At 41.1% G+C, this 13,712-nt stretch overlaps 3 protein-coding genes across 8 annotated transcripts in view; 1 reads left to right on the forward strand and 2 right to left on the reverse strand.

Moving 5' to 3' along the window:
• Positions 1-13,712, reverse strand: part of kcnq1.2 (potassium voltage-gated channel, KQT-like subfamily, member 1.2) — a 174,287-nt gene that overhangs the window by 159,060 nt on the left and 1,515 nt on the right. The gene's annotated exons all lie outside the window — the stretch shown is intronic.
• mrps35 (mitochondrial ribosomal protein S35) lies at positions 39-10,392 on the forward strand. 2 transcript variants are annotated; one of them, XM_084554785.1, is made up of 8 exons: positions 39-287; positions 1,739-1,791; positions 1,931-2,098; positions 5,082-5,142; positions 5,233-5,372; positions 7,333-7,442; positions 7,542-7,611; positions 9,860-10,392. In XM_084554785.1, exons 1-8 carry the CDS (start codon positions 44-46, stop codon positions 10,127-10,129), a joined length of 1,116 nt encoding a protein of 371 aa, XP_084410911.1. In that variant the 5' UTR covers positions 39-43; the 3' UTR covers positions 10,130-10,392. The 2 variants fall into 2 exon arrangements, with proteins under 2 accessions (XP_084410911.1, XP_084410912.1); XM_084554786.1 differs by having other exon boundaries at positions 9,864-10,099.
• On the reverse strand, positions 10,839-12,936 carry mansc4 (MANSC domain containing 4; the record flags this gene model as incomplete). The annotated part of the gene is made up of 3 exons (XM_084555942.1): positions 10,839-11,941; positions 12,482-12,616; positions 12,717-12,936. 3 exons carry the CDS (start codon positions 12,934-12,936, stop codon positions 11,112-11,114), a joined length of 1,185 nt encoding a protein of 394 aa, XP_084412068.1. The 3' UTR covers positions 10,839-11,111.

Consider the following 13,712-nt stretch of genomic DNA (forward strand, 5'->3'; position numbering starts at 1 on the left):
AGAATAACATCCAAATGTATCATATCAAATCATATACAGAGAGATGATTTCACACTCCTGTTTCTCTGCAGGAGGCTCCAAATACTCACTAGTTTTGCTGCTTCGCTTTTCTAGTCGTGTGTCCCTCTCTGGTTTCCGTAGTCATCGGGCAAACATGGCTTCGCACACAAGCAAGGCATTTCTGTTCCTAGGTCGAATAAATGTTTCTGGTCGTGGACTTCAGGGGCAAGTGAGCAGAGTAACATACGCGACTGGCCTGTCTGTAAATACGTCACCTCAAAATACAGGTGAGTTTCGGTCTCACTGTGAAGTTTTTGCTCAAGCTAATTCAGAACCATAGCTGCAGCTAAGCTAAATGCGTGAGAGCCCCCTTAGCAAGGCCAGTTAAATAATAGTACCTGCTGTCTTGACGGTCATGTACTTCTGATTTCAGTTAAGTGGATTAGTTGGTTACACTAAAAACGTACTTGTGGCTCTAACTGTTGTTACTTGATGTTTTCCATGTCCGGTGTAAATGAAGGGAAGGGGCCCTGTCTGGGCTCCCATGTCTACACTTGTCAGTTCATTAGGTACACTAGTGAAAACTACACTGTAATGTAACTGTCCTGCACTGGAAGTCCCTTAGTGACTGTTGTAATGTTGAGTTCATGATGAAATGGTGCTAATTCAACTGTATGGTCGTTTTGGAGGATGTACTCTGTGGTGCTGTTAAACTAGATTGAATTCAACACATTATGTTTCTGTTATTTAGCCTAGCTCAGTGAATAAAATGGGGTTGTTAAAAAAAAAAAAACAGAAAAATGTGTCGCTACAACACATTACAGTGCAATAGTACTACAAACTCGGCCTCCATAATGAAAACACAGATGAATCTACATCTCTGTGCTAAATACCATGACCTCCATGAAAATGAGATTTAGTGCAGGATTGTTAGAATGCATTCACGTTCACTGGTGTACCTAATGAACTGGCAGATGAGTGTACCTGGAGAGAAGGAAGCCTCAGGGGTGCTCTCTGGGGATCCTATGTATATTTTACTGGTTTGGTATTCCACTGCATGAATGTAAATATCTCTTCCAATCATAATCCACCAGCAGCTCCCACAGTAGAATCAGACCAGAAATAAAAACTACTAAAAAAGGTCAAGAGTGGACAGGCAGCAAACCACTGTCTGACAGATGTAAGATTGGACTTCAAAGAAATTGCTCACACAAATGCAGCTGAACAACAAAGACTAGAGATAGTTTAAGGAAGGGATTATTTCTCTTGACTGTTTCCATAAAACCACTTGTATCCAGTTTAGATATAAAAGAGGCAAAAGCTCACAATTAAAAAGCAGCAACAGTGCAACAATCGGCATGTTTGCTTGAAAATATGCCTACAACCAAATAACGGATGATGACAAATTATTATTCTTTACAGTGACTGATTTGTAAATAACTTTTATCTTTTAATTTCTATGTACACTACTGGAAAACAAATTAAAATGAAGACTTGCAATATAGGTCATACAGTGTATATACTCTAAAAAGCATGTGTCATATCTGTCATAAATATAAGTATTATTAAATATGGTGAGGAATAAATATAAAATAAGGTAAAACCGATAAATTCAAAAACTGAAACGAGAAATTGTATTTCTGTCTCTAGATGTCATTGTTAGAAGTATTAAATGCTGTTTTGATATTTATATGAGGATACGTGTTGATTACTAAACTTGAACTAATATCAATTTTAGGCGTTCCAGATAAAAATGGTCGAGGATTCTTGGGCAGAAAACCCAGAAGAGTTGTAAGTGTCTCGCTTTTAATGTCTACTTTCCAATGCTAATGTCACAATATGCACACATTTCTAATGAAAGAACACTGGTAATAAGGATTTTGAAAGGAAATTCTCTTTTCTAATGATAAATCTTCCTTTGGGGCTTCAGGCAGGGGAACCCAGGACAGAAAAGATGGCTTTGGATCAGGACTGGAGTGCGGTCTATCCAACAGCGACACCCTTCAGACCAGGCTCCGTCCCCCTCCCTGTGAGGATGGGCTACCCTGTGAATAGAGGTGTTCCTCCAGAGAAGAAGGGCAACCTGGAGCTGATCAAGGTCAGACCTCATTCCTTGTACCGGGCACAGTATAAAAACACATAATAGTTTGGGAAAGCTAACAGTACTGTCACATTTCACACATTACTTCAACAAGGCGATCAGTGCAGTTTTTGGTTTGATTGGAATGGCGGCAAACAAAAACATAACTGTCTGCAAGCATAGTTTTACATGTATTGTGTACTCAAGCAGAAATACCTCCAACATGACTGCACATCTGCGTCGCCATCACCCAGCCATATTATTGTCTGAAAGTAGGATAGCCAAGCAGGTAACACAGGCATCCAAAGAGCAACAGTCTTCACTGAAATCCTCCATCATTCATACCCCAACGGTTTAGAGACACAATGGAACATCAAGGGTATTCATGGGTTTCACCAGGTCCCTTTCCACAGGTGTTTAAAATCAAGCACCTAGATTATGAATGTAGACTGCATGGTGCTTGATTAAAACACCTGTGGAAAGGGACCTGATGAAACCCATGAATTAGGGATAGGGTTCAATGACTGAGTTTTCATGGTCTTTAGTATCCCGATTTTGAGGCTTATCCCGGCTTTGAGCATATCCGGGATATGGTGTTTACATGGAACACAGAGAAACCCGGTTATTCATATCCCCGTATACATGATAAATACCAGTAACCCGTTTTCCGATCACTGCATCCTACCAGCGTCACGTAGCTTTTCCGCAACAGATTTGAATACATAAGCATTTCGGTGTTTTCTGCCATCTAAACACGTCGTTATGTTTAGTTCTTTCATTACTTTAAGGGAAAATTCAGTCTCTTCGTCGCTCCAAAAGTGAGAAGTTCTCGTTGCCGCCATGTTGTTTGTATATATAGTGCGTCACTTGGCGTCACTCGCGCCTGCGCAGACAGTGGGCAGCCGTCAGAAATCGGGATAAGGTGTATACATGCTCCAGTATCCCGGCTTCTATCGGAGTACTCCAGGTAGCAAAACCAGGTTTCTTGAAATCGAGAAATGAGCATATCCCGATTTCTGAATTCGGGATATGGCGTTTACATGGACAAACACAAAAACGGGATACATCAAAAACCCAATCAAAATTGGGATACTAAAGACCATGTAAACATGGTCATTGTTAATGATTTGCACCTGTTTCGGTGGTTTGAGATGTAGGCTTTCTTCACCTTATCTTCCTTGATGCATTACAAAGTACCCTCTTGCACATTTTTCTGTACCAAGGTGATTCCTGACCTCTAATAACAACAAGCAAAGGTAATGAAAACTAACTGGTTGAAGCCCAGTGCCTTACTCTCACTACAGATATTGTAGCCATCATGGTCCACAGAGAGCTACCTCACAGTAATAGTTTACTATATGTCAGACTGGAAAATGAAGAGTACCCCAAAGCTGACTGTATGAAAGTCAAGAGAGCAGTGTCCCGCCTCTTGAAGGAGATTACGAGAATAATGACTTTTTTCCCACAAAAGCATCACAGCCCACCATTTGGGAAGCAACTCTTAACTAAACCAAACCATTATCAAAAAACTAACTGGATTGTTGCCTCCTTAAATTGCACAAAATGTTTCCCCCCACACACAGTGTGAATGTATCTGCGTGCATCTTTGTGCTATGACTCGTCGAGTTAATTTCAGCTTGCCAGGGCTCTTGCGGTACTGATGAAGTACTTTTTGCCCTGCTGCATGGTTCTCATGGCTGTATCTCTGTGCCCGGATTACTGAGCTGCTGCGTCCAGACACCAGCTGCTCCATCTGGACTCAAGCCACTTGCAGATTCACTACTTTTACCCATCACAGCTGGAACTCTGCTGTGTAGCCTAACGATGTTGATTTCATCCTCCATCTGCTATGAGCGGCTGAACTGCTACACATCCCCTATCGTCGAGACTGGAATAATTTGTTAAATAATAATATCTTATCGACGTGCTTTTGTACAACTCCATGTCACCATGAGAAGTTTAGTGTGAACTATTTTATATATTTGTATGCCTTACATAATATCCTTTACTGAAAGGATCAAGTGGGATTTTGTATTCCACTTTGTTTACAGTGCCCTTTAAACCCTGTGTAGTCTAAATCCAGCAATGAATATTTTTATGTGGTCTTCACAAAAAAAGTCAGTATTTGATATTTGAGCGTTACTTCTATATTCTGGGATGTAAATGTCCACAAATGTTACTCCTTTAATCATAGTTTAGCATTTTGACCCACCTACGTTAATTATGCCGCTTCCAGCTTTGTTATTAGAATATGTGCACGTATTACAAACAAATGTAACAAATTCAAAAATCTCAATGTAAAAATGGGACAGATTTTAGGGGGAAATGGGGAGCGGATGTAGAGAACAGAGTATGTAAGGGGAGAGGGGAGAGTTATTGCATTAATATGGTATTTTGATTATAGGGTTACACTCAACCAACCAGTCGTTACAGATTTTGGAGCCTCTAATGGGAGGAAAACATTATCGTCCTTCCAACTTTTTGGCAGTATATCCACCGCAGGGTTCAGTAGTTTTATCTGATTCAGAAAGAGGACAAGTTGAATTACTAGATTTTTATCTTGAAGACAATATTTAATGATCACTGTGTCCTCCTTACACTAATAACCTACTTGACCTGTTGCCAGAATGTCTTTAAATTGGTAAACCTTTGACATTGTTAAAATCTCATCTTCAAATAAACAGTTACGCTCTCTTTATGCATCTGTCAGATTAGTCTTGGTTGAAACTTTCCATTCTTTTTGTCTAGCTTCCTTAGCGCTACTTGGCACTTGCAAATCTGGTGATACGATCCTAAGATATGCTTTTGTCTCTTTACATACGTGTATAAGTATAATTTATGCTCCATTGTAATAAAGGTCAATGACTGTTCGTAAAGGAGAGAGTGTAACTTTACTCAGAGTCCCAGATTTGTGCTTGACTGCCAGAGCAGAAGTTTTTTTTCCTCTTAATAAACATAGTGCACCTAAAATTGAAGTTCTCTTTTTCATTATCTGTTTCAGATACCAAACTTCCTGCATTTGACACCAGGAGCCATCAAGAAACACTGTGAAGCTCTGAAACGTACGTTCTTGCATTAATTGTCAAGAGTGTTTTTTTATTTTGTTTACATACATAATATTTACATCCATTAACATGTCTGTCTTCCTTCAGCATTCTGTAATGAGTGGCCCTCAGGCTTGCACACTGATGCCGTATGTGATGAGCATTTCCCCATTAAAATAAAAAGCACTGACTACGTGTCAGCCGGCACCTCTCTCAGAAACCCTTCAGCTCGCATTGTTCGTCTCACAGTGAGTTTTCCTTTTATTGTTTTTCTTTACAGTGTCTCTGAATAGGTCTCCATTGAGGTTTTCACTGTGTAACTACTTGTGTCGATGTACAGAACATCAAGTGCATAGAAACCTGACATGGAAAATGAGATTAAGCATCCACATAAATCTCTAATCACCAGTTGACATCCTGTCTGCGTGACTTATCTAGGGAGACGTTTGTTGTCCGGTGACCTCGAACACAAGAAATTACACCACCAAGTCTGCAGAGAGATTAGTCCCACTCACTTGTTTTCCATTTATGCATCTGCTCTTTTTTTTTTTGAACAACGTCACAATATATTTTCACAGAAGAAAGTCGGAGAACATTTTGACATATTTGTTTTAATATTGCTCTTAATCCCCCTCCGCCACTAATCCATCAATATGCAATCCTCCCCTCAGACTAGAACATACATGTAAACACATGCAGAACACATAAGAGAAAGAACTCGTAAAAAAAGATGCAGGCATAAACCCCATAAAAGAACCTGAAAGAAGCTATCGGATACAAAATGCATCAGTTACAATGCAGCAATATAAGACTTATCGAGTGGGAGAGAGAGATTGTCCATAGACAAGTAATAAAAAGCAGGTCAGTTGTATTTTGTATCGGATTTATTTCTAGTATTAACAACATTTCACAAAAACATAGCTACCACAAAGGTGACTGGACCTTTCACCACTCGGTTAAGAGGCCTCTTCAGTTCTAAATGACTGGTGAGGAGGTGAGGTTTTTATTTGGAGTGTATGTGGAATAAATGAAAAGATTATTTGTTTCAGGTGGGCACTACCCACAGAGATTTCAATACAATCCAAAAATTCCCCACCAGTCATTTAGACCGGACAAGGCCACTTCCATGAGTAGCGAAATGTCTTTAAGAAAATCCAATTTATTTTAGCTTAGTTGTTTGGATATGCCATGACCTGGACGATTGATATTCTTCAGACAATTTTCCACTTCTGTTAAGGCCTTGTTGTCCTTTTGCTGAACCTTGCCAAAGAAATCTGTTTTAGTTTTATCTCTATTTGTGTTACTAAACAGTAATACTGTTCTGATCTGCAAAACCTCTCTGTTGAATGTGGTTGTGTGTAAACTAACCATACAGACTTTAGCACTGTAAAACACAGACATACAGTCTTTGACAAATCAGTCCTTTTCCTGAGCAGAAATGTGTCACTTTGACCATTAATCAACCAGCCATCTGCTCCCCTGACACATTGCCTTAGATTATATCAGAAAGGTAGGAATTAGACATTAATCCAGGTGGATTAGGCAGGGAGCTAGATTGGAGAGCAAATCTCACACAGTGAAATTCCAAATCCAGAACATGTAGACTAAACCCCTATTTTTAGTTAAAGAAATTGAATCAATCTGTGAATGTGAACATACGTAGTACTTACTTTCTTGTGTATTTAGTGAATGTAGTGAGAAAGAATATCAATTTGATTCAGCCTGGCATCCTAATCTGTTCCACTGGCAACACATTCAACCACTCTGTGGTAGTACACATGTAACTTTACTTGTACACACATGTATTTCACTTCTTTGTACAACATAATATGTTAGAAGCATAAAAAAACAATGGAATCAAGATATAATCCCTGTTTTCCATCTATCATCTTTGTAAGGGCTTAGAGGCGATTGTGTTACGGAATAAAAGCTGTGATTCTGTCTGTAAAAAGTATAGAGTTTTAATCTTCAAAGTCAAATCTTTATATAGGTTTAAAACATAACATTGTTCTTAGTTTAGACTGTGGTTTTATTCCTAAACTCTCAAAAGATATATATGTATAGACTGGAGATCTAGCACATCACAGCTGCCCTCATTTGTTTGAGTATTTCTCTTTACATCACAAAGTTTTATGTTGGAAGAACAAGGACTTCTCAGGCTATAGGATTTGTTTCTCTTGTGGTAATCTTATGTCATTGTCCTCAAAGATAAAGCTGTCCAGTTTGAACCTGGATGATCACGCATGCAAGAAAATGGTCAAACTTGCTGGGGATAGATACTGCAAGGATACCGACACCCTCACCATCAAGACTGAGAGGTGAACACTGCTTCCTGGAAACATAATGCAGAGAAGAAATTGGAGCAAATGCATCTAAGCCTCATCACTTTTGTTTTTTACCATCCTTCTCTCTACCAGCTGCCCACTGAGACAGCAGAACTACGACTACGCCATGTACCTGCTAACGGTTCTCTACCACGAGTCTTGGGTGAGTTGATTGCGTGAAAAAAAATGCCTCTCTGCTTGTACCTTAATCGCAACCAACTTTGCATGTTATTCACTAGGGACACTTGTGCCTTTTCTGTGTCCACTTACGTGTCTCCTTTTGTTTTCTGACCTTTTGTCTTCTTTCAACAAGCATCTATTCATTTAAAGGCCATCTGCTCTCTGGCATTACTTGTACCTTTTATGTCCCACTGTCACTTTCAGTGTGTTGAGCCTCAAAGGTTTGAGATCAGATGCAGGTTGAATCCTCATCTCACACTGTAAGCTCTGCAATGCAAAACACCACCATGCATTAACTGCAGGGTTTTGATGTATTATGTGGTGTTGTTTATTTAAAGCCACTGTAATAGAAGATGGTACACTGAGCACTTTAAGCCAAATTTATGCATTTAGATGACAATGAAGTGCATAGTGAGGAGAGGTTCTAATCTTTTTTTAATTAATATATTTATTATAATTTCACATAGTGTCTTATCTTACAACGTTTTGTTTCAATTTTCTGAATGATTGTGGGTTAACTTCAAACAGGTGGCATTAAAAAGATCTTTAAGATTTGTAAAAATATTTTCAATGCAGCAATGTACAGGAAAAATGCTGTTGCACAAAAACATACGTTCCATTCACAATTCTTAGTCCTTCATCTGTAACGTTTACATACAACTAGCAAACTGCTACCGTACACTTTAACAGGGCAGTTCTTGTCCATCTTGCCCTGCGATCTGAGCACTAAGCCCATTAAGGAGGTATCGGAGTCGAATGGGCAGAGGGTTGGCAAACGGCACCATTGTCCAGTTGACATTTCCTCACAGATGAGGAGAAAACAGGCTCCCCTATCAGGTGTTGACCCTGATACTCATTCACATTAAGCCAACCATGCCACCCCAGAGAAGTCTGCCATCAGCTCATTAGCCCAGGAACTCCTTGCATGAATTTGCAGCCAGCCCACACAAGAAAGAAAATGACTCCCTCTATTGTGCAATCTCTGACTTTAGGAGCTTTTTCCCGTCGTGGCTTAACCACATTAAAAAAAAAAAATCTTTCAGTTGGAAAAGGCGTTCAGGCCAAGACACAGAACGCTATCCACTGCCCTTTTGGACACACAATGGAAGGCACAGTACTTGTCCAGCAGGCTTGTGGAAGCTGTGAGAGTGGCGTAGTGATCAGGTTGTAACGGTAGCTCACAAAGAGGCCAATTGTTAGCAGCCACCGAGGTGATTTCATCTCCCCCTTTGGAGGAGACGGACCTTGCCCGGCCTGCTAATTCCAGTGTGTGCTAATCCAGGCCTGACTGCTCCAAGCTGCCTCTAACATGGAGAGATGTTTACCACTAAGAGGCACTCTAGCTGCCTTTGTGCCCTCATGGCCAACACCTGTCCTGTCACCTAAAAAAAACAAAAATGTTTTGAAGGTACATAAACTAAATGGGGGAAAACAGGTGGCTGTTTGTCTACTGGCACCTCATCAGATATTCTGCTTGTTGACCAAACTACTTAGTGATGCATGTAGTGACAGACATCACGGCACTACTGTCAACACTTCACATTATTTCATTTTGCATGTTGTACTAAATGCAACAAATTTTCCTCTAGATAAAAGGTTATGGCCTCAGCGTGTGAGGACTAGCTGCAGATTACACTTTACTGAGGCAGACTTTAAAAAAATGTTCTGAATGTTAAACTAAAACGGCTCTAGGTACAGTAGATACAGTTCCCTTAAAAAGGAAAAAAAAAGCTACTGATGTATTCTCAAATATGTAGTGTTCTCCACTCACAAGGACCTGGAATTGATCCAGACAGGATGTTATGCGGATCAGATATGTATAGCAGTAATGATGGTCATTAACCTCAAACACCTGGACAGCAGCAGAACTGAGGCTCTGTCGCTGGCCCGCTTTAAGGTGCTGCACAAGGACTCGTATTGTCCTCCAGGGAACGTGATGATGGCTAGACAGGCAGCGGACAGAGAGCTACATATGGAGAAATACTATCTCTGTGAGAGGAGCATCAAAGAAGGGTTGAGGGGTGACCAACGATCCCCATATTTAACATCTATGGCCATGACTTAAAAATAAAATTTAAGCCATTAAATGTAGATTATTGGCCTGAATTACAAATGTAACCTCATTAATTTCAGTTTAGTTGTAAGGTTTCATTTGTTTTCAGTTAGGTTGGATACATTTTTCATCTGCATGTTAAAGGGTTACAGATGTTTTTCCCATTCTCACACTTCAGAAAGTCGAGGCCTGGGAGGCAGAGAAGACGGTGGCAGACATGGAGGAGTACAGCTGGAAGGATAGCCCGTCCCAAAACAACATGTTGGATTTACTGTCACGCATGAAGGTGGCCGGCGAGGGAGATGGCGAGGAAGTGCAAGAGCAGCTACTGGGAAGAAAAGAGGTGCAGGAGTATAAGGACTCAGTCGAAAGGCTGAAGAACGAGGGAGACAGTGAGAGCAGCGTGCTGCAGTACAAGGAGGCCGTCAAGAAACTACTCAGCCTGTAATAATCATAAAGATAGTGACCACGACCATCAAGGTGTTTTTTGTTGTTGTTTTTTTATAAATACTTGTGACCTCGAATATAATTTTGGACTCCAATGTCATACGTGTAATGCAAACAACAGATTACTGTAAATAATTGTTTCAACATTCATCAGGATACTACAACCTCAAGGTCTCAACTAGTTAGTATTTATTTTTCAAAAAACATTTACTGTCATCAGATGTACTACAGTCTTTAATACCAAAAATAAAAAGTGTAATGTGGGCTGTTGTGTTTGAGTCTCGTCTTTGAAGTTGAAAAGTTGCAGGTGCACGGTGGTGCTTTAAACTTTTATGCAGTACAAGTACATCCAGTTCCTCGCTCATCTTCAGCTGCCATCACTTTCTCGTCACTATGAGGTCGAGGAGTGAAAGGATCCTTTCAGCAGCAGGCTTTTAAAAGTACTTGGGTCAGGGGCAACTCAATACAGTGAGGAGATGTGTTGGACTGAGGGGAGGGTTAAACACTGAAGCCACAGGGTAAAAGGTCAGGCCACCAACACATTTATGAGCCAAACTCTGTTTGAATCAAAGATGTTAATTGCTTGGAAGTGCTCACAAAGTATCGCTTAGAACCAGTGTCGATAACTGGCCAATGTTTTTGAGGTTTGGCATGAACAACAGTTTAAAGTCACTGAAGTACATCAAAATGTAGGTTGGCCAAGAGGACATATCGTCTTTCTAGAGGCAGGCTGATGTGGCGAGCTCTGAATGAAACCAAAACCATGGCAACAGCTTTTGGTAACGTCATCTAGGCCATAAAGTACTTCTGCATGCTGCCTATTTTTTCATCAGTATCTACTTAAGATAAAGCCATTCAAAATCTGCACTACGTAAAAATGATATTTAAATTCTAACTCCCGTCAGTGTCTCTGTTGTGGATTCCTTCGCTCTAAACTTTTATAGTCAAGAGAAATTCCATCTTCTTTTCCTTTGGCCCCACTTTCAGGAGTTCTCTCTGACCAGAACATACTTTAACAGACGCATGGAGCTTTTCTTCCCTCTCCATGACGTTCGATAGCGTCCCATCCTCTTCCTCTGACCCCTCCAGCTCACCACCAGCAGAACAGAGCAACAGCAGCTCAGCAGTACTGTGATGCAGATGGCCACTGCAACCAACAAGCTGTGAGCAGCTACATGCCACCCAGGTCCCAACCCCGATATGGTGTCCTCTCCGCTGACTCCCTGGCCTCCCTCACTGCCCGCAGTGTGGTTCCTCCCGAGGCTGACCTCAGTATCGTTGGGCTGGCTGCTTTCTGTGTTGCCATTAAGAGTGGTGAAAGCTGAGGAGCTGGTGTCTACTTGGGGGGAGGTGGTGGTGTGATGATCAGTAGAAGTGGACGTAGAAGGTTGTGCGACCGTGGTAGACCATGCAGGAATGGTCTCAGTGTTGTAATGGCTGAGGCTGGTAACTGCGGTGGATGAAGGAGGCGTAGTAAAGCTAGGTGCAAGGGATGTGGGGGATGCGGTTGGGGTTGTTGCTTGTGCATGGTTTTCTGAAGCTGGTGGAGTTTTTTCAGTGGAAGACAAGGCAGGTGTTGGCGGGCTGGTGCTCTGCAGCACAGTGGTGGGGGTCTGGGCTTCACTTGCTGTAGTGGGCGGCTTAGTCAGTGGTACAGGAGTCAGAGGCGGGGCAATGGGCGGAGGAGGATGAATGAACTGACGCTTGTCTGAAGGCAACGGCTCTGAGGCGTTGACTCGGCTGTAGTGGTGGGGCAACACGCGGACGTTAGAGGTGAAATATTTCCCAAACACCAAGAGATCAGGATCCACGCCTAGAACATGAAGAATTTATCTTAATTATGGCTAATCAATTACTTTTAATATATGTCCATAATAAATAGTAAATGAGTAGAAACAGCTTTTATTTCAGCAGTAGTGTCTCAGTGGTAAAAGACGTATTCAGAATCTTCACTAAAGCACACACCCGCACACAAAACATATTCCAACTTCCACATTAAAATAGTATTAAAAAAAAAGAGCAATGCACTTAATGTATCAGTAGTTAAGGTTCTATATTTGTAATATAGAATTATTATATATTGTAATCAAAATTTAACTAAACTTTAAATGAATATAGTCAAGTAAAAAATAAAGTATGTCCTTCTGAAATGTATAAATATAAATTTGAAGAAACTGCAGAAAACTAAGCACATGTACCTCAAAATTGTTGTTGTATTGCTGCTGCAGTGGTATTTTTGAAAAAAAAAAAAAAAATTACAAATGCAATAGAATCCGATATGAATATACAAAAAAAAATAAAAAATAAATCACAGACTAGATGAATAATAAATATTGCTCTGTAGGAACCCTACCCTTGGTGATGTTGTAGAGAACAACGTTGTCTCTGTGACTCAGGATGCAGCTCTCCAGAGTCGGACAGTGCAGGTGGAAGCAGTTCACATTTTCTTGAGCGCTATCATAGTGAAATATGGCCAGATTACAGGAAACTATAGGAAGATGAAAGACGGAGTGCATGAGTAGACGATCAGTTGATGCACAATGCACTGTTTCTATCAAAAGAAAAGGAATGAGAGGGGTTTTACTCACAATTTCTCGTAAGGCAACAGGTGCGGCTGCACTTGAGCGCCGTCTCCTCTTGGTAATACTTGAGAAGCTGCGCTCCTCTCCTCTGAGACTCCTCGATATCGATGAAAATACCCGGGAAGCGACGGATCCAGCAGTTTTTATAATAGGAGGTCGGTGAGCACCTCGACTCGGTGTGGCACACCAGACTCAAGACGGTCAGCAAACCCCATGAGACATTCATTGCGCATAATGTAAATCACACCATGCTAAATTACAATCCGGAGGAAGCGTCTGCATGTTTTGCCAGGCGATTGCTCGGTGCTGACGGGCAGGAACTGGAGCCGATGGTCTGGTTTTACTGGTGCCGGTAACGTCTCCAGGTGTGTCACAGCTACGCACCTGGAGTGGGTGGAGACCCAGCCGCGCGTAAGGTGTCCAAGGCTGTGCCACTGTGCAGTCTTTCAGGTACACGGGCGCTGATGAGCGACGTGGACCCTTTTCCACATTAGACGGTTTGACATGTGGCACAGGTATCTCAGTTATTGCTGGATTCCACTTAAAGAGGTGCTGCTTTCTTATAGGAATCCTCACACTGCGCTCACACAGTCATGGATATCTCTGGCTAAATCGACCTCTCTAATTATTTATTAGTAATTTATGAATTATTGGCCCAAAAACTGCACAAGTGAACTACGTGGAAACCTCATATCCTGTCCGCTGTCATGGCTAAACAGACTAAATGAGGCTGAGCCATCAGTCTTACCCTGCAAGTGTCCTGGGAAATGTCCCATTAGAGGATACCTCACCAACTACTTCACAAACCACTTCATCCTAGTTATATATTAGAAACTCCACATAGAATATAAATATATATATAGTAGGGTAAAATATAATAAAATACATCCGCTCTGCAAGTAATACATTTGTAAACTCTATTAAGTGCACATCATCTTCAGCAAATGAAGCTGTCCAGTTGTATTCTGACTGAAAAGTTTATTAATGACACTGGAAAGCACA

The sequence above is a fragment of the Chelon labrosus genome (genome assembly GCF_963514085.1).
Source record: "Chelon labrosus genome assembly, chromosome: 11".
Lineage (NCBI taxonomy): Eukaryota > Metazoa > Chordata > Actinopteri > Mugiliformes > Mugilidae > Chelon > Chelon labrosus.

Excerpts from the sequence above, each read along its gene's own strand:
- mrps35 (XM_084554785.1), top strand. The coding sequence starts at position 44 with ATGATTTCACACTCCTGTTTCTCTGCAGGAGGCTCCAAATACTCACTA. Across the intron at positions 1,792-1,930 it reads GCAGAAAACCCAGAAGAGTT|GCAGGGGAACCCAGGACAGA; the intron begins GTAAGTGTCTCG and ends TTGGGGCTTCAG. Across the intron at positions 2,099-5,081 it reads GCAACCTGGAGCTGATCAAG|ATACCAAACTTCCTGCATTT; the intron begins GTCAGACCTCAT and ends TATCTGTTTCAG.